Source organism: Hippoglossus stenolepis, chromosome 16, assembly GCF_022539355.2.
Source record: "Hippoglossus stenolepis isolate QCI-W04-F060 chromosome 16, HSTE1.2, whole genome shotgun sequence".
In the NCBI taxonomy this organism is placed as follows: domain Eukaryota; kingdom Metazoa; phylum Chordata; class Actinopteri; order Pleuronectiformes; family Pleuronectidae; genus Hippoglossus; species Hippoglossus stenolepis.
In genome coordinates, this window is record NC_061498.1 from 4,284,229 (window position 1) to 4,305,124 (window position 20,896).

General features: G+C 43.3%; 1 protein-coding gene across 1 annotated transcript in view; it reads left to right on the top strand.

Annotated features, from left to right (window-relative positions):
* Nucleotides 1-17,784, top strand: part of LOC118124022 (protein shisa-8) — a 71,289-nt gene extending 53,505 nt beyond the window's left edge. The window contains exons 4-5 of the mRNA XM_035181800.2: nucleotides 9,919-10,035; nucleotides 16,851-17,784. Coding sequence (XP_035037691.1) covers nucleotides 9,919-10,035; nucleotides 16,851-17,443 — 710 coding nt within the window. The 3' untranslated portion in view covers nucleotides 17,444-17,784. The remainder of the gene's footprint in view (nucleotides 1-9,918; nucleotides 10,036-16,850) is intronic.
* Nucleotides 17,785-20,896: the final 3,112 nt, after the last annotated feature.

Sequence of the window (20,896 nt, forward strand, 5' to 3'; positions counted from 1 at the left end):
AACATGAAGGTGTAAAGAGGTCGGACATGTGCATGAGATACAGATGCATTTGCAATTCTACAAGGTTATTGTTAATCATTTTTACAATTAGTTAATCATTGTTGTTGAGGAAAAATAAAATAATCAGAAATGTTGTACTTTACATTTTTACTTTACTATCTTTTTATCAACTTCATTTTATTGTCCATTTCCATTAAATACAGAAGATCAATGTGTGTGTGTGTGTGTCTGTGTGTGTGTGTGTGTAAACCTATTTGCTCTGTGTCGATGGTTGTCCAGTAAATGAGGAGTTACCCGCTAACAAGTAGAGAGTCAGTCAACTCTGTGTTAAACCCTAAACACACACACACACACACACACACACACACACACACACACACACACACACACACACACACACACACACACACACACACACACACACATCATTGAGTATCACTATCATCAAGAGTTTCACATCCAATTACATCACAAGAGATTACATTCACTTCAGGAACCAAAACTATTAAAGTGACACTGAGCAAAGGAGCTCTTGTGTAATAATGGCCTTCAAACATGTACAGCATCTATACACACACACACGCACACACACACACACACACACACACACACACACACACACACACACACACACACACACACACACACACACACACACACACACGTGGATATAGTCTTTTCTTCTCCGTGCATCACTTTCACATGACTTGCCCTCTTCTCCTCTGTAGCTCCTCTGCTCTCTCGTCCCTTCGGCTGCATCAAAGCTCTATTCAGTAATATGTCACAGAGAAGCTAATATGCAAACCCCCGTGCCCTGACTTCCTGTCCCGATGCATACATTAATGATGAAGTCCACCCTTGATGCTCTTCTTTCACACAACGTGGACGTGATTGGAGGGAGAGTGTGCGTCCATATGTCAAATTGTGTGTTTCTGTGTGTGTCTGTGTGTGTGTGTGGGGGTTCTCACTGACCTTCATCCGCTTCCTCTTTCAACCTGCATCTACAAGTAATAGCGTCATGCTGTGGTCGTGTTCACACATGAAGACGTTCATTAAGTATTCATCATCAATACCTTTTACACCACGATACGATATAACCGTAAGAAGAAACTTATAATAAACTTATTTAAATTGAGTCACAGTAATCTCAGTAGAATCTTTTGACACCTTTAATATTGTGTCTTCATATCTTTTGCCTGAATATGTTGAATGTATGACACATTCCCCGACACTTATATTAATGTGATGGGAGTGAAACTGGTCACATGTCCTGACCCCGTGAAACAAAGGGTTTACAGTTTTATTGCCCTTGGAAACCGGGTAAATCAATGAGAAGGAGACGTGGCCCCCACAGTCACAAAAACATTTTACGAAATTAGATTTAATGATTTAATGTAAAACATATTAAATCATTTCCCCCCCTCACCTCTGTTACGGATACAACATTAGCCCCAGGCTGCGAGTAAAGTGCTTTTATGGATGAGGAGGAATAAGCTTTAAATCTCCTTTTATCAGGCCTGACGCCGGCTGTGATTCATGCTCCTGTACAGAAGATCACAGAACAATAAATAGAACAAATTGTGTCTCTTTCAGAAAACAGAGGAGGGTTAAGAGAAGGTGGGGAAGAGATTCAAACTTAATTAGAGTTAAAAAAAAAAGAACAGTAAAAAGGTTAAATTTCCATTAAAGGTGATAAATGATTGATGAGGATAATCCTCAGGCTGCGTATATACAAACCTCCAGCAGGTAAAGCAGACTGTATGCAGAGTGAATGGCAAACCTGAGGGGGGGGTCTTCAAAGCAGTTTCCTGTGCTGCTCGTTTCTTCTGATTTCACACAAGTTGACTCAGATTGAGTGTCTGTTATCTACTCGCATCACCTGGATGGAGGCAGCCGAACAGTCTGAGGTCACTGTTTACAGAGGAGTGTGTGTGTGTGTGTGTGTGTGTGTGTGTGTGTGTGTGTGTGTGTGTGTGTGTGTGTGTGTGTGTGTGTGTGTGTGTGTGTGTGTGTGTGTGTGTGTGTGTGTGTGTGTGTGTGTGTGTGTGCGGCAGCAACGCAGCAGCAATGCATGAATTGCAAATTTTCAGAAGAGTAAATCAAGTGTCATTTGAGCACTGAAGAGCCCTTATGGTTTGATCCTCTCGCCGTAAGCCTGTGAGAGGAGTTTGAGAGATTTGTGAGTGCGGAAGTGAAGCCTTGGGAGACGCTCGGCCTCTGTCATGAAAGGGCTTGTTCAACACCCAGATTAGCTCAATAATTCTCTAGTTAACCAAGTACAGGGGGAAAGAGAGTGTGTGTCTGTGTGCACACGCTGAAGAGACACAAATACAGGTACACACATCTACAGACTGGTTTTTATTATCCCTGCAGGTAGAGCCACTTAAAGATGCTCCGTCATCCAGGTCATGGTATCTTCATGGGTTGTACATGGGTAATGCACACATGTACAACTCCCGGAGATAACGTGCACTGTATCACCCACGTATCAGTTTCAGGCCTGAAAAAGTTGGATTGTGTTGTGATTTTTTTCTTTTTCATGAAAGATTAATTCAGGCAAACTAGCTGAATCCACTGCATGAGACCCAGTTTGAGTCCTATTGCATAACAGGGTTTTTACCTCTCCAAATATCTGCAGCTGTTAGGGGGAGCTGCAGATGATTATGCAACACACACACACACTTTCAGACACACACTCAGACACACAAACTGCAGATTGTTCACAGACACAAACATAAGGAACAAGAAAAAAGGACACACAGAAACCATCAGTAAATGTCTGTGGGTTAGCGAGTGAGTTCTAGATGACTGTGCAGCACAATTAACGCTTTTGAATAATTGAATCCTCAGAAGTTGAGAAGCGCTGGCCAGGGGTTTGCTTTGTTGTCCCTTGAAGAGAAATTAGATGGAGGGAAGGAGGAGGGAGAGAGAGAATGAGTCATGGTGACTTTGAGGGCGGCCGGTGGGATGTGAGGCGCCTGTCAGAGTTAAAACAGCTTCTTTGTAGATAATGAAAAATGAGGCATTCACTCACTATTTTGCACACACACACACACACACACACACACACACACACACACACACACACACACACACACACACACACACACACACACACACACACACACACACACACACACACACAAACAAATGCACACACCCTCATTCACGCTTGCACAGACAGGCACTAATCACTTACACATTATAACTACACTGAAAAAATGGATTCTGACATATTTTAATTGTTGCACGTTTGAACTGATTTTAATGTGTTACTGAAACTTTCATGTATTTTTAAATGTTAAATTACAGAAAAATAAGTGCAATCAACTTAAAAAAAATAAACACACTAAACTTTAAATATATATATATCTCAATTTATTTTGTGCAACCACTTGACATAATGAAATTTTGTAAAAACATGTTTTTCAGTGTGTACAGAAAGTCTGGGTTTGTATAAACAATGTTAGAATATTCCAATTAATATTCCCCTGTTTTTAACCCTCAGACTATATGACATTTACACAAATGAGGATATAATTTGCTGAATATCTTGACAGTGTTTCCAAAACACATTAGCAAATGAAGGATGGATAGAATCGAGAAAAAGGAGAGTGGAAACAAACCAAAAAATATGTATCGTATGAAAAGAGGACAGATTACAATGTAATAATAGGCTCCCCACTTGTTTAGTGTCGCTTTGTACAGTAAAAACTGTCCCGTAAAGTGTGTACACAGTCGTGGGTTTGATACCCAGCAGAATGACTCTGTCCATGGTGCTGAAAACAGCTGATCTACACTCAGGGAACGATCCGAACCAAGAGGGACGTTCTCAGCTGTTGTAGGATCGCTCTCTATCTTTCCTTTATCTGTCTTCCATCTGTTCATCTCTCCCTCCGTCTCCCCTGTAACTTCATTCCATCAGCTTTTACTAGAGACCATTATCCTTGTCTACATGAACTACAGTTTCCTGGCTGTTCTACTGAGTTCTTGTTTTTCCTTTAACCTTAATAAATGTAGTTAAAGGTGAAATAATCAATATTTTGATGTTAACAATGACTTGAATTCAGTCTGACTGATCTCATTGGCAGCAACAGGCAGTGATCAATGTCTTTTATGTATCAATAAATATCACAACATGTAATATGAAAGTTGTCACTATCCTCTGACTCTGTTCCCATCAGCTCTGAGAGCGTCAACTCTTTCAGGTCATCGCAACTTCACTGTTTTGATTTTATTGAGATGGTTTTGGGTGTTTACAGAATGTCCTTCAGAAAAAACACTCCTAATCATAATTCACTTCCTACGCATTATTTCTGTGACCTTGCTGGTGTTAAGGTCATCGTACAATTCTTCATTTCTTCTCCTTCCTTATTTGTCTTAACTCTATTTATTAGTTTGTTTCTTCCCGGCTCTCTTCCACACGGCCTCCTCTTTCATCTCTCCCGTGGGAATGTTTTAAAAGTACAAGGATCTGTCATTCCAATGTTTATCACCCGCGTGAACTTAGTGTGCGTGCATGCATGTGTGTGTGCGTGTGCATGTGTGTAGATGTATGGCCGTCCACTGAATTATGTAAAGTGCTGAGCAGACAGGGAGCCAGAGTTCAATGCATTCAATGTGAGGGCTAAAGGCAGAAAATAATGGTGTCATCCTGGGATAAGCCTTCGTTTACCCTGCAAATAGAGTGTGTGAGGCAGAAAGAGGGGAGGGGGACGTCCACACTGGACGCAGTGTACTGAAATGACTCCATTTAACACACACAGACAAGAGAGACTTAAGTGAGAGAGAAGCATGTAAGAGGGAGATTATTAAATGAGCAGGCGAGCCGGGTGCAGTTACTCTTTCTGGTCATTTCATCATTCATCTTTCTTAATGTGCCCGTTGGCATTAAATAATAATATAATCACTGGATGTTTAATCTGCTAATCCAGACACTTCTCTGATAAAAGTACTTTGCAAATACATACTCCTACTTTTGTTTTACTACTTTTCAAACGTTATTGTAAAAAATAATCATAAATCTACTGTTAACAGTTAGTGGTAAGTTGCTGTTAGTCACACCACAGTAAGTGTAGACCCAACATTTTAACAAACAAGTCGTCCAACCTGAAAGAGGAAAGTCATTGGTCCAAACACTCTGATACGATTCTACAGATCCTGTACACTAAGATACTCTCATCACCAAAATTGTAAAAATTACACTGGGCACTTTTCATCCTCATCTGATGTGCATCCACTCTAGTAAAAGTCAAAGTAGGAAAAAAATAACTTGAAACATTCAAAGGTGAGTGAGTTCTTCCCACACTTTCATTGTTTCATTACGAGACAACAGATGGCCGGCCTCGTCCTGACTGAGAGAGAACAAAAGAGTAAGACGAGGAGAGTAACAGGAAGAAGCAGGTCACAGAGAAGGAAGGAGGGAGGGAGGGAGGGAGGGAGGGAGGGAGGGAGCAGCTACTGAAGCAGGGAGAGGCATGTGACACCTACCTGTGGTGTCCTTCAAGGCTCTGTTCTGGGCCCTATACCCCACACTGCAGTCAGAGAGCTGAGGTCAGACACTCAGCTGCTCCTGGATCTGCCTCAAACTCATAACCAGAGGCGATCGAGCCTTCGCAGCAGCCGCCCCAAACTTGTGGAACAGCTCACAACTCCATATTAGATCTGCCCCCCCTCTCTCCAACGACTCAAATCATTGTTAAAGACACATCTCTTCTCTTTGGCCTTCTTTTCGATTCATATCCCAGCAGATTTTATCATCATTTGTATTATGATATATTGTGTCTTGCTGTTTTCTTGTTTTACCTTAGTCAACCAAGTTGTTTTACATGTGCTATATAAATAAAGTTGACATTGAAAAGGGGGAAAAGGCAAGTAGACACATGGAGAGAGAATAGGACGAGGGGAAGAGAGAGGATGGAAACAGCATCTGCTCAGCCTCCGTGTGTTTGCGTGATTTAGAGGAGCTACAGCATGTTGTGCTCCACGACACCTCAAACAAATGTTGGCGTGTATTTTCTTCTACTGTAGCACGTTGAGGCCGATAATAACGGAGGACCATATGTCGCACACATGCCACCCCCCCCCCCACTGAACGCTTTAACATGCAACACTTCTACACTTACCTCACATGTTCTATGATGAAGACTCTATGGTATCGCAGCAGCTAAAAGTAAAGATAAGACAATGAAGATGTTTTAAAATCACAGGTGTGTGGCAGTAAGTTGTGTTACTACTGATGTCTACTGATAATACAACATTCATGCTGACTTAATGTGCTGCAAAAAGATCAATTCCACTCTCACATCTGTATGTTACATCTGCAGCTGAACGACAACAAGACAATAATCCAGCATATAACACTTTATTAAGTACACATTGTTTTTACACCTCTTTTTTTTCAGAGTTCAAACAAACCATGTCTTCATTTCCCATCTTTAGGTTCAGATTAAACTTAAATCAAAACACCATCTGTTAGTGGAAGCGCTGTAATTAGAGAAACTTTTGGAAACGGTGTTAAATTAAATAGATACTTCTACACACTCACAGGAGGCAAAGTTTTTCAAAACCTATAGGAACCAAAAACTACACATACTACTGCTGTCAGTCTTTATGCTAAGCTACGCTAACCAGCTGCTGGCTCTAGCATCTGCATATTTAGCGTGCAGACATGAAGGTGGAGTTGATCTCCTGATCGAAAGATAATAAGCTTATTCCCTCAAGTGTATTTCTTTCAAATAAATTACTAAATCAGAATTATTTATTTAAAAAAAAGGCTTTTCGGGTAATACTGGTTGGATGCAGTGAGTGTGTATGATTCAGTAGCTTCTGCTCTAATAGTTTAATGTGCACGCAGACCTGCCGCATAAACAGCTGGTGCATTTTATGTTACACATGCTCAGTATAGAACATGTTCGGTCCCGAGTAGAAGTCAGAGCACAGTTTCCCAACATGTGTCATGAAGTGAACTTGTCCGCTGACCTGCCCTGCCCTCTCAGTCCTTGGTTTTTTTTTTCCTCCCTTCCTCTGCTTCTCCGCTCCACTCACATGAAACGATGTGACATAGACGCCACTTGGCCGTTCATCCCGCGCGCCCTACAGTTCCATAAGTGCACTCGTGTTGGCCTGGTGTGGCTCGCAGGACTCGAAACTGGCAATGGTCTGTGCATCAAACAGTCGAGGTAGAAGTTTGAGTTGAGTTGATTTATGCCCCATGCATTAAACAACACAAGCCTCTGCTCCCCACGCTGCTGCATCCTCCTGCATCTATTTCCCTCTCTCTCTCTCTCTCTCTCTCTCTCTCTCTCTCTCTCTCTGTGTGTGTGTGTGTGTGTGTGTGTGTGTGTGTGTGTGTGTGTGTGTGTGTGTGTGTGTGTGTGTGTGTGTGTGTGAGACAGTACTCATGTCAGAGTAAGGCTGGCTGAAGCCCTTGCAGCAGTCAGCCTCTTTGATGTTGAGCCCTGCTGAATTAGGCCATCACCCAGCGGTGCTCTGCTGCCTGCAAACACACACACACACACACATGCATATACGTACAAAAACAAATGCATGCTGGCAGGAAAGCATGCGCATGCAAAATAAAGTACACATGCTGCTTCTCACACTGCGATAGTGGACACACACACACACACACACACACACACACACACACACACACACACACACACACAGACTTGCAGGGCCCTAAATGATATGCACTAAAAACAGGTCCACATATATTTCCTGTTCTTAGTCCCACAGTTCCCATCACTATTTCTGTCAAACACACACACACACACACACACACACACATTTTGAATCACATTCATACACCTCGTTTCCGCTTCTCTTTAATAAACATAAATTTGAATTCTTATGAGTGCGTCTCCTCTGAGGCCTCTATACTACACAATAAAGAAATATGCACACGCTGAACCACACACACACACACACACACAAACACACACACACAGAATGAGAAATGTAGGACATTCAGAGGGAATTTATTCAAGAATACAGGGAAGGTTTTTTTTCTTTCTCCCTTTCAGTCTCCTATCTTCCAATTCGACAGTACCCTGGGATTAATAGCACCGAGGCAGAACGCCCCATGAATCACACATAAATACACATTAGTGACCTTAGATTTTATCAAGTGAATATTATTTCTTAAAATGGAAACATTGTGCAAAAGAAACGGGAAATGTGAGTTGCACATAGAATTAGACAGTCTCCAGCTCTATGGGGGTTTAAGTGTCTTTCAGCTCCTTGTTTTTGATTTCCAGCTCATAGCTTCACTGCTCTGCTTCACTCGCACTTGTCTCATACTGTGGTTGAATTTCATTTTAGCTGTTTTCAGAGGAGATGAAAAGGGAGAATGAATATCGGACCTTCATTCTTCACCGGGTGGACAGAAGCAGGGACGCTGTTCATGTCCGTATGAGGTGGAAAAAAGTCTTAAGTTTGATCATTTACCCGTGAGTTGTGCATTATCTCAACAGCTATTGGACCAATTGCCACAATATTGTATCAGCCTCAGTGAGTTTTCACTTCTGAGAGGTAATTCAACACAAGAATAACACACAATCAGTGACACTGGGAGGACTGATATCTGTGAGAGTGTTCAATTTGTTGCCTGTTGACTGAATTTGAAGGGACTTGTGGGCCTTGGCCGAGTTAGGCGCTCTGCTGAGTGACATTCTGGTCAAGTATAAAAAAGACAACACTATAATAACACAACATTACAAAATCTCTCTCTCTCTCTCTCTCTCCTCTCTCTCTCTCTCTCTCTCTCTCTCTCTCTCTCTCTGATGGGCAGGAACAGCCCTGTGGTCAAACTGGAGAACGGCCAGAGATCTTTCCATCAATTAAATGATTTCTTTCCCCCCTGTCTGTGTATCTCTGCCTTTAACTCTCTCACTCGAGTTGATCACGCTTGAGATCACAGCATCCAAACACAGGGCAGATGAAAGAGCAACATCTTTGCATATTATTATTTCTAAAAAACTCAATACGTCTCGTGTGTGTGTGTGTGTGTGTGTGTGTGTGTGTGGTTGATTGGAGGTTGTGCACCGCCACATTTCCATTGTCCTGGTGGTGATGAGTGAGTGAGGAGAGCAGGTGGGACCAGAGCTTCACATAAGACAATAACAATTTTACACACACATGCATCTACACAGGAATAAAATTACAAACGCACAGTTGTGGGTCCCCGCGCTCCACGCAGCCCACAGCGTGTCACCACTGCATATCAATTACACGGGGAAGTGAAGATCTATTTCTAATTCAATCACTCAGCGCTGGTGTCACATCCCTCGCTCTCCGGCTTTCTCCCCGCCTCACTCTCCCATTTTCTCCTCGCTTGATTCTTACTGATGCGTCTCAGTCACCGTGGGGCTGGTGGACGCGGGTGTCAGGTTTGTGTGTTTGTTTCTGCGTGCATGTGTGTGTGTGTGTGTGTATGTGTGTGTGCGCTTGTACTCTCCTGTGGAAATGGTTTAACTTTTGGAATTCTGGAAAGACGACATGTTAGAGAAGTGAAGTAATCCGGTCCTGACCTTGTTTCTTCAGAGCTCTGAGGTTTTTATTCTTAAAGAAGCAACTTGGAACATTTTCCCACATTGGTGCATAGTTTATTAACTTAACCCTTGTTTAACAACATCAAAACTATGGAGTCGGTTTTCAAAATTCCTTTACATATTTATGTAAAAGGATTAACTGAACCTGCAATTTACACATCCAGCTGATCTACAGGAACGTTACATTGCTGAAAGAACAAGATGCACCAGAGCTACAGAGGACTCACTGGTGCGCTTTTACTTGTGATGTTTTACTGTGGCTTCATGAGAAGATTTTCACAAGAAAACCAAATGAAATATGAACTGATTTTTATTCTCTTTGACTGACTTTTCATATGTGTTTCTCTCTCTCTCTCTCTCATAGATCACAACCATTTGAACAACGCAGCGTTGTCTCCCCTGGGTCCAGCCATGGCCTTGTCTCACCCTCACAACAACCTGGGAATCGGTTTCAACAAGTACACCTCGCTGAAGGCTGTGGGTGAGTAGGTTCACACACACACACACACACACACACACACACACACACACACACACACACACACACACACACACACACACACACACACACACACACACACACACACACACACACACACACACAGATTGTTTTGTCTCAATGACTTCAGGGCTCATTCTAACCCCATGCTTTACCGTGTTAGGTCCCCACAATAACAGGACAGATCCAGAACGCAGGCTTAGTGTTTAGAGGTCAAGTAATGTACAGTATGATAGAAAACACAACGTATCCACATACTGAGTGGGAAACTGTTTGAAGGGGGCAAGCACCCATTAAGATAATGTATTTTTTATGAGCCTGACTCTGATCCTGCGATGTTGGATCATGATTCACGTTTGAGCGCGGTGCTTTATTCCTGATTTATGCAAACTCAGTGTTCAGTAACTACACTTCAGATACCTTAATCTAAATATTACCACCAGGCTGAGCTGCGCACAAGAAAGGAGAAGATTTGAAACAATCACCCCTTCGCAAATAATGTTTGTGTTTGTCCACCGGTGTGAATATATCACCGAGATCCAGCATTTAAAAATACTGCAGTTGTTTGAAGGAGAGGAAAAGAAATACTGTGTTCTCTACCACCACATTGTGTAACACAGTGTTGCAGCAGCTGCATAGATGCTAATTGAGCCACATAAATACAAAACTGGAAAATGGCTGATCTTATCGCACAACCTCGCACAACAGTGTTAATTGTCTGTTGAAACTAAATTCAAACTTTACTCAAAAGCTGTTACCGATTAGCAAGAGATTAGCAGACAAACACAAACACAGAGACACAAACACAGAGACACAAACACTGAGACACAAACACTGAGACACAGACTCACTATTCCTGTCCTGGAATATATAGTAAAATATTTCAAATGAATTATATTTGTATATAGTTTATATTTTTATTAATTTACAGTAAAATATATCATTTATCACAAAAATCTCCAGCAATATTGATTTATTTTGCGAAAGTTCATGTTATTAGAGTCACGTGTTTCTTCTTAACAGAAACCAATAGTGATAATGATCGTGAATTAAAAACCTGACATGTGAATATTTAGTTTGAATATAATAAAACTTTGATCACACAAAAATACACTATATATATAAGAGAATAGAGAAGAATTTCAGATGAGACAATGTGGATAGACCCTAACTAATGTGGAGAGAAGCTGACGTCTTCAAAATCAGCGACGGGAACGATCTGAAAAAGAGACGAGTGGAGGAGAGGAGCTCATTTCATTATTCTGCTCAGTGAGTGAGAAACAAAGGCCGACTGCCGCAGCAGCGTCGCTGCAGCCACTGAACACTGAGCGTCGGCCAAACACTTGAAACTAACAAATCTCTCAGACACCGAGGTGCGACGCTCCCTCCTCACCCGACATCTACATACTCATCTCTGCCTCTGAGTGGTGATACACAGGCGGTGGACTCCTCCTCTGTTTGGTATCTGCTCTGTTTTGGGTTTCTCTGTCCCTATCACACACACACACAGACACACACAAAAACATGTACACAAACACACACACACACACACACACTTCTGTATTTCTCTTCTTTATATGGATACAAATTAGGGTCAATGGGATGTAGAGCTTGTAAAGTGATGTTAACAAGTTAATCCAAAGGTTGTAAGTTGGTGTGAAGTGAAGCCAAAACGTCTTGATCGCCCTCTGGTGGCTGGCTGCAGTGTAGGTTACCTCCTCCATGTTAGTGGATGGGACATGGAACAAACTAAAAAGTCAAAGTACAAGTTAAAGATGATGACTTTCATTTATCATTTTTCCGAGAAGTTTTTTTTCTATTAGTTATTTGATGCTATAAAAATGAGGTATAACGTCATGATCGACAGTTGGGCAGTAAACAAGCTTCTGGGTCCAGAGATCCTGGCTGTGTGGACAAAGTCATGGCGAGGACACACAGCAGCTTGGATGAGGCTGCCGACTATTTTCCGGATGAAACCGCAGGTATCTGGACCAAGCTGCTTTGAAATCTTGAACACGTTGCAACTGAGAGAAATGTCTTTGTTTTCTTATACGGACAAGAGATTAAATGGGGCACAGGAGGAAGTAAGCACAAAAATAATTTAAAAAAAGAGGAAAGGCAAATCAGATCTTAGAGGTCGGGGAACTCCAGATGTGCCAGATGTTACAGCTGTGAGATATCTGTCTTAGATGAAGTGCTGGAAGGAGGACAGGTGGAGGAGCAGTGGGAGAATCTGGGGTTAAGATGCTAAAGGTCAGAGAGAAAACAAACAGAATGTGAGAGCGAGACGAGGAAGAAATAAACACAGAGAACCACAGAGACATCATCATAAATCCTTCAGTTTTGTTTTCATTTATTAACCTCATGTTCATTTGGGTGTCTGGGAACTTGGAGCTGTTTTTAGTTGAAGTTAAAATGTGATTCGTGGAACTCGGCCAAAGTTGTTCTTCAGTGAGCGTCAGGAAAGACAACATGAGACAGAAGGTGGAGGGATTTTATTTTATTGTTTCAAAAAGGGTGTGAAAGGACGATAGGACTCCAGGTTCTGGTCCAAGGAAGCCTCAAGTCTGTAATTAAAATCTAATGAAGCAATCTAATGAACAGTTTGAGCTATATTGGAGATACTGTGGAAATAATTGCTGGGAAAATATATAATATTCACTATTTTTAAAAGGTCATATACATAATTTCTTTATTTTAGGTTATAAGTAAACAACATCTTTGCAAACATGATAAATATACCAATATTGTCATGGAAACAGCTTCGACGTGAATAAGGTTGGAACTTGTTTTATGGAGAAAAAATAACTTTTCCACTCCTTTAGAGTTTAATTAATTAGATGTGTCTTTACTGTCGCTGCTGCATCAAGTCTTTCATTAAAATCCAACAGTCTGAGCAATACTGGAGAAACTGTTCAAAACAATGTCTGGGAAATTAGATAATGTTCAATATTTGTTCATGCAAGATCACTAAGGACATTTTAAAAGGTCAAACAAGCAATAATGTCTGTTTTAAAGTAGACAACATCTTCACAAGCAACATAGTTTAGACAAAGATAGTTTTTAACTTGTTTTAGGGAAGTACCTGTCCAGACTAATGAGGTGAAGCAGAGCGGTGTGGTTCTTGAATTTCCTTTCACTGAGGTGGAAACGTTCGGAAGTTGTCTTGTCAGTAGTGATCTTCTGCTGCTTGGGAATTCTGCTACGGCACCTTTACTCCAAAATATAGATATTATACATCTTACTACAAGATCTATAATGTGCCGCCATGCATCGCCCCCGAATCCACAGAAGTTTCCAAAAGTAGAAATCAGTGTACATGACGTGAAAATGTGCATCAAGTGCTGCGGTGCATTCTTATGTAACGGTTGAAGCTATAAGAACACGGCTTCTGGGGTTTAAATATTTCATTCACTGTAAGACATCATATGGCTGCATTGCATTATTGAACAAGCGGTGAGGAGGCACTGGAATCAAACACACGGGCAAACCACTGTTTCTGCTGGGTATTTAAACATGTAATAAGCTGAATTTTAGGCCTTAAACATTCTTATATGTGTTTAAATATCACATGATAGGTCTCAAATACATTTAGGTTGATCTTAATAATGTTAACGCTCTTTTAACGCTTCCTCTGTTGTTCTTCAAAATGAGTTTTAAAAGACAAAAGACACTATACTAGATATGTTGTCACATCTGATCCCGGTCAGAACTGATCTCAGAGCACTCGGCTTCTCTGTGGGAAAGACGATGGAAACCTACCGTCTCTGCCTCCGTGCAAGATAACAGAGTATCAAGGGTTATTCTCTTCTGGGCTCTTTCCCCTTATCTTCAATTATGAAGTAGTGTAAGTAATTCTGGGATATTCCTTTACATATGTAATTTTTAAGAAACCCTGGCAGTTATACAGTTATAAAGGCAAGTGATTAAGAGGCTAATGGTGCACATTAACATGTGGTCACAAACGTCCATAACAACCTTGTTAATTGTAACTAGAGGTTGTAAAAATGCACAGAGAAGTTATTACAACCAGAAACAATAGATTACTTGAGAAATAATTACTTGTTAGTTCTCATTTCATTGTGATGTGTGTTGAAATCTTTTATACTGAGCAGGTTCCCCCAGTAAATCTGCTTTAACGTGATAAAATAGAATAGATAAATAGAATATGTTGTCAAACTCTGAAATCCTTCAGAGGGCCCGGCTTATGCAGTTATAATGCGGTGGCCCAGATTGGGCCCACGGGCCTCGCTTTAGGCTGTGGCTCAAAAGAAAGCAAGAGCTGATGTTGTTGGAGAGCAATGAAAAAAGTGCAACACAGGAGGAGAGAATGGAAAACGAGAGAGGGAGGGCGAGAACGAGAGAACGAGCAGATGGAGAGCGTGTGTGAAGCGGAGGGGAAGGCACATGATACCGTCACAGAGGACTCTGCTGTCAGGTGCTCCTGCTGGCAACCTGCGTGGAAACACTCCAACGGACGGCAACAGCAGTTGTTGTGGGACGAGGTTGTGTGTTTAATTCATTGTTTCGCTCCAGATTCGCCCCCTGTCCAGAGATTTAGACCAACTTAACGTCAAAGGCTGTCGCTTTACTGTAGCTTCAGTCGCGGCGTCACATCAAGAAGAAGAATAAACTGTAATTTCATGTACTATAAATCCAAAAGCTCGTACAGCAAACACAACCTGTCTAAGTGTTGCAACACAGCTGACGTTGAATGAGTGTCCACGTGTCACTGTGACAAACAGGCAGCAGAGGAAAAGCTGCCAAAAGCATGTGATGCACTTTACTGTGTGAAGAACGTATGTAAATTTGTTCTTTGTTGCACAGTCGCACACACATGCATTGCACGCGTACATATGAGACCGCAGACACACAAACACTCACTAATCCTCAACTCGCTTCTATCTTGCAAAATTTAAATGAAAGCAAATCAGTTTTTTCTGTTCATTCCCCTCGTTCTCCTTCTCACCAATATTGTGAGACTTTATTGCTTCCCGCAGAATAAATGCGTCTCCTAAAATAGGCTTTGTGATCGACGACAATTGTTCGCGCAATAGACTTTGTGTTATTTTTGATTGTTGGCCCCGGCTAAATCCTCGGACCAGCGAGCGGCGACTGTTACAGAGGAGGAGAGAGTGATTACCAGCAACTCTGTCTCCTTCCTCAACGGCTGCTGCTGAAGTGCCTCGGAGTTACACAATGACGGGTTCAATAAGCAATTACCAGACTGTGAGGACGCTGGACGCTTTTCTGACACGTGTGAATGTGAGACTTCTGCTTCAGGTGTTTTCTGGAAATACAAATATAAGACGGCGTCAGTGAATCTAGATTTTATGACGTGCACAGGAGGATTTGGGAACATGTAAGAGTTTGAATTCATGCAGCTGCAGAACTCAAGGAGCAGTTGAGAGGTGCGAACAAACATCGACCCAAACAGGCCGTCAAGTGCAGATTGTCTCGAGTTGAGTTGCATTTATGTTTCATAATCACGGAAATCACACATGCACTCAAACACACACATTCACGAATAAACAGCCACTAACAGCGATCGACATTTATTACAACGGATTAAACTCCGCTGGTCATTCATCCTCACACCAGACTATTGACATAACCCTATTATGTTCCTGTTTGGATTGCAATAATGATAAGATCAGTTACACACACACACACACAATCTGTCACACTGTCGTAACAACACAATGTGGCCTGATAGCAGCTGTGTCCTGTTTCGTTATGGAGATATTGAAAGATACCGTCGTCTGAGATGAAGACAAACGGCAACGAAGACACAAACGGTGACGCAGGGAGAGAAAAATGGCTCCGGTTTCTCTCCAGGAAAAAAAAAAATAGGGGGCCCACGCAAACAAGGTTGTTAGTGTCTTTCGGGCAGAGTGTGTGTGTGGGGGGGGGGGCAGTGGTTATGACCGTGCAACAGAGTCGAGTTCCACTCAGGGAGCTCGGGCTAATCTGACTCGACATGCTCTATTTTTACTCCCTACAAATCTCCCGATTTGCCCGACACACACTCTCTCTCTCACACACACAGACACACACACACACACACAAACACAAACACAAACACACACAGAGACACAGACACACACAGACATACACACACACACACACAGACACACACACTCCTTCTCCCCTTATTTTGCCGGTTGTTTTCTTCTTGGTGCTGTTGATATTTTGAACACTGGAGACAATTCAGCTGCTGATTTTCTAAATGTGGTCCACCTCAGACACACACACACACACACACACACACACACACACACACACACACACACACACACACACACACACACACACACACACACACACACACACACACATACACGCTCATTAGCTGTTGAATATATATGTATAAATATGAAAGTTGTAGATGTTGGGTCAACAGTTACATTTAAAAACTAGAATTGGCACAAACCTCATTTAAATTCTCTAGATCCACATCTTTATTTGGATCTGCAACACATTGCACACACTCAGAGATCTGTCCTCTGAATAAACCTGATTGTCGTCATCATCATCCATGAATTGTGTGTTATGAGAAATCTATGAAAAAGTTGTAAAACGTCCTATTTCACAATGTTAAAGAAAGATTCCTGGATCCGTCCAGTAGATTTTGTGTAATCCTGCTAACTAACAAACATTTTTTAAAATCTTTATCATCATTATATTGTGATTAGTTTCACATCCACATTCACCACTGATGCTGTAATCAAGAATTGTCTCATATGAATTAACAATGTCTCTGTCTCTCCTCCCCTGTCTCTCTGCCCTTCATCCAGACACGACCCCAAGAGACTACTACAAGAGCTACCCGATGGTAGACTACACCCACCGCCAGTCCCCTCCCACTTTCCAGCCAATCAACTTCCATCCCAAGGACAAGCCCTTCCTCCCGCCGCCCGACATCCACGCGCCACTGGCCATCACCATCAACACCTCGCAAATCCCCAAGCCCAAGATCTCCAAGACCAACACGCATCCGCTCACCTCCAGCTCGGCCTTCAAAGTATGGGACCCCAGTAAGAGCCACGCCCCCCACCCGGTGGCCACCCACATGGTGCTCCAGGGGCAGCAGCATCAGCATCAGCATCAGCATCAGCATCACCCCATCCAGCAGCTGCAGCAGCTACAGCATCAGCAGCAGCTACAGCATCAGCAGCAGCTACAGCATCAGCAGCAGCAGCAGCAGCTACAGCATCAGCCGCTGCACCAGCAGAACAGCCGGCGCCAGGCCTACTCCAACAAGAGGCAGTTCAGCATCGAGACGCTGCCCGAGCTCTTCTCGCAGCCGCTGGGCTACGGCCACTCGCCGCGCATGCACCCCAAGCACAAGGGACTGCCCACCAACAGCAAGACAGAGGTCACTGTCTGAACACGGGGGCGAATGGGCGAATAGAAGGGGAGACAAAAGAAAACCAAGCGGAGTTTGTAAGGGAAATCTGCAGATATCTTTTATATCCAAAGCCCAAACGGCGAGATGAGGGCGAGAAATATCGTATCTGGAAGTTTTTTTCCTCATTATTGTTGACAATACTAATAATGACGTGAGTGATATCTGTTGTACTTTTTAAGACCAGTGGGTCAAAACAGCAGCAGCAGCAGCAGCAGCAGCAGATAAGCTGTGAAGGTGGTGGGTTGTGACTCTTTGAACCCGACGGCTCTTCTGAATAATTGAGTGGCCTCTCAGTATGTTGGCCGTCAGCTCCTCTCTCCACCCCCTGCAACTCAATGACACCACACGCACATGTTCAGATCCCACGCACAAGACACTGTTTACTCCTCAAACTAACCTCCAAGACTATGAGGCTGTCAGCAAAGGCCCCTCAGACTCGGGCTTCCAATCAGCTCAGACAATGCCACTGGGGGCAGCAAATGAGATGAGGATGATCTGCACACACACACACACACACACACACACACAACACGTCAGTCGTCAACAATTACAGAAGGTTCCAAGCGTCGCAGAGACCACTGACGCACACAAACAGACACACACGCTTGTCTCTCCCTTGTCGCAGCGGTTTGTTGAGCAGCTAATTCCAGCCACCGTCTATTGTGGTGCTGCGGATGTATACCTCTAAAGAAGAAACCACCAGGACGAGGTGTCACCATGCCGGGAAAAATATGGGCAAACGAGCCCCTGTATCCAGAAAGGTCGTTATAAAGTCAGCACATTCTCTCCCCGCCTGTCCCGCTGCTCCACACGGAGTTTCACAAATTAGAATTTGTTTGTGTGGGGAGAAATGTCAGCCAACGCCGCGCGCTGGTACAGACAATTCCTTCTACCGGGAGGTGAAGTTACGATATGTGAATACATATCGTGTACACCCTCCGACACCTTTTTTCTGGCAGCAGCGTCATTTGTTTGCAAAGAAATGATTTCATAATCAGTTGCTAATGAATAACCCCCCAGCGCGGTGTGTGTCTGGGTGTATAGGGAGAGAAAAGCAGCGACGCGTTAGGGTGACACTGTTTCCCAGTATGGCCGCTGCTACACACAGCTGTGTGATGTATGTGTTTACTGCTGCGACGCTCACATAATCTGAGAGGCTGAGACCACTCGTCACTGCACTGCAATTTGCTCCACTCCCTGTTAATGAAGAGCTCCGGCCCCCACAACGACAGCCAGCCAACAAAGAGCAGGTGCTGAAGTGAGTCCATTCAGCTACAGATTGCATTGCTCAAAACAAGAAGGTTTCTGGTTCGAATCCTGGTTTTCTCCAACCTCCTCCCACAGTCCAAAGACATGCATGTTGGGGTTAGGTTGACTGGAGACTGTTAATTGGCTGTAGGTGTGAATTTGAGTGTTTGCTTGTCTCTGTATGTCGACCTTGTGATACGCAGGCGACCCGTCCAGAGTGAACCCCGGCTCCAGCTCCCCCTGCGACCCTCAAACAAAAAGTAGTTTAGATAATGAATGGATGTATTAAATATGTCCTGCTTTCTCCTTCTAGAATGTGCTTTCAGTAGATTTGTCCACAGCGCCCACTAGTGTCAGGGGTCACCCCACAGACTGCAGCGGGACCTTAACGTTATATCTCAAGCTGACGTATTTCAGTGACCACAGTAACACCACCAGTGTTTCTCACAACAGCACAATTTCCTTTATGTGTCTACCTCTGTGCTCTTCTGATTGATTTAGCTCCTTGTTAGTGTGGAGATGAGGTAATCTGCTATTGCATGTAGAATATGCAGGTTATTAGGGTCAGCCAGTGTCCCCATGAAGATAATGCTTATTTGTAAAGACTCCCATGCTTTATCATTCTGCGCTGTATGTTGTTTTGCATGAGTTCTTGCCCTCCCCCAAATTTCTAAGAGGGAGATGGCAAATGTAACACAACCCATAGAGTCAGAATACACCTGAAATATACTGGAGTCCCTCTTTAAAGGCAATTTAGCCGGAGCTGGGCTGAGAAACACAAGTAGCGTAATGAATTGTGAAAGCAATAACCGTGGCTGACGACTAATTAGTAATTACCTGAGCAATATATTACATTTTCAACTTCTCATTACAGATGGCTTCAGTTCAGAAGTTCAGTTTCTGCTTTGCGCCTTCACATTGCATCCGTCCGCAGCACGTGAGTCTCACCTCCGCCGTGCAGAGCAGCGCCGAACAGACCCGCTGGTTCCATTCACCTTCATTTGTTGTCACGAGGACACCAGATATGCCGCAGTGCATATGCCTGGCACATGCTGCAGCACATCAGACAGGTGGTGGAACCTAATCAAACAGTCGCGTTTACCAGTCACACACTATTTAGCACTTCTTACTCGCTCAATCGCTCTCTCTCGCTCTCTCTCGCTCTATCTCGCTCTCTCTCGCTCTGTCTCTCTGTCTCACTTGCTCTCTAACAGACTGTCATCTGCCCCCCCAACCTCCCTCTGAGCATCCGATCTCCGCAGAGGGTTGAGCGATGGGTACGACGCACTTGTCTGGCTTTTGGTACCCAGTGCTCTGTGCGATTCTCACCAGGTCCTCTCAGTGTGTGTGTGTGTGTGTGTCAGTGTGTGTGTCTGTGTGTGTGTTGGGGAGTATAATTAATGACAGAGTCAGTCACAGCATGGCAGCCTCCAGATTTCCTTCCCCGCTACACCATCGCACTCACACACATGAAATCGCTCACAGAAACTCGAGCAGGATTCACACACACACACACACACACACACACACACACACACACACACACACACACACACACAAACAGGAACGCAGCCTGGGACACCAGTGACCAGATGCTTTGTGATACATTATTCACATTTGGAGATTTTCCCGTGCCAACACGTTACCTTTATATGAACCAAGCGTACACTCTTTTCTTTTTTTTACTTGCAAGCAGAAATGTCAGTCAGCCAAATTCCCCAATTTGCATCTCAATTGAATGGAGCCGTGCATGTACACAAACAAATAAAGTGAGCAACGGAGTAAAACTTTAATGAGAGGGAATAAATTAGCAATATAATGCGTGTTCGTACTGCTGCCATGGCTTCTCCACTTTACCTCTCCAAGATGTGAAAACCCTGTTAAGCAAGCTGTTGGATTGGTGCATGGAGCTGCTGGCACGCCTTTGTAATAAGGGATCAGCGGAGAATGGGGATCATGAATACAAAAGCATCAATGGGATATGCATGGTGTGAATATGCATCAAACGCATCTGCGCTTACGCTCTCGCCAGCGCTGCGCGGAATATGTAATGTACAGTGTTGCAGGAGGTTGCACTGTCGCTTTGCCTCTAATCCCCGTGAGGTGGCTCCCTGCTCAGTGGGTCACTTCACATGAAAAGCTTCCTGGCCTCTAAAAGCCCGACCAAAATATTCTCTGGGGTCC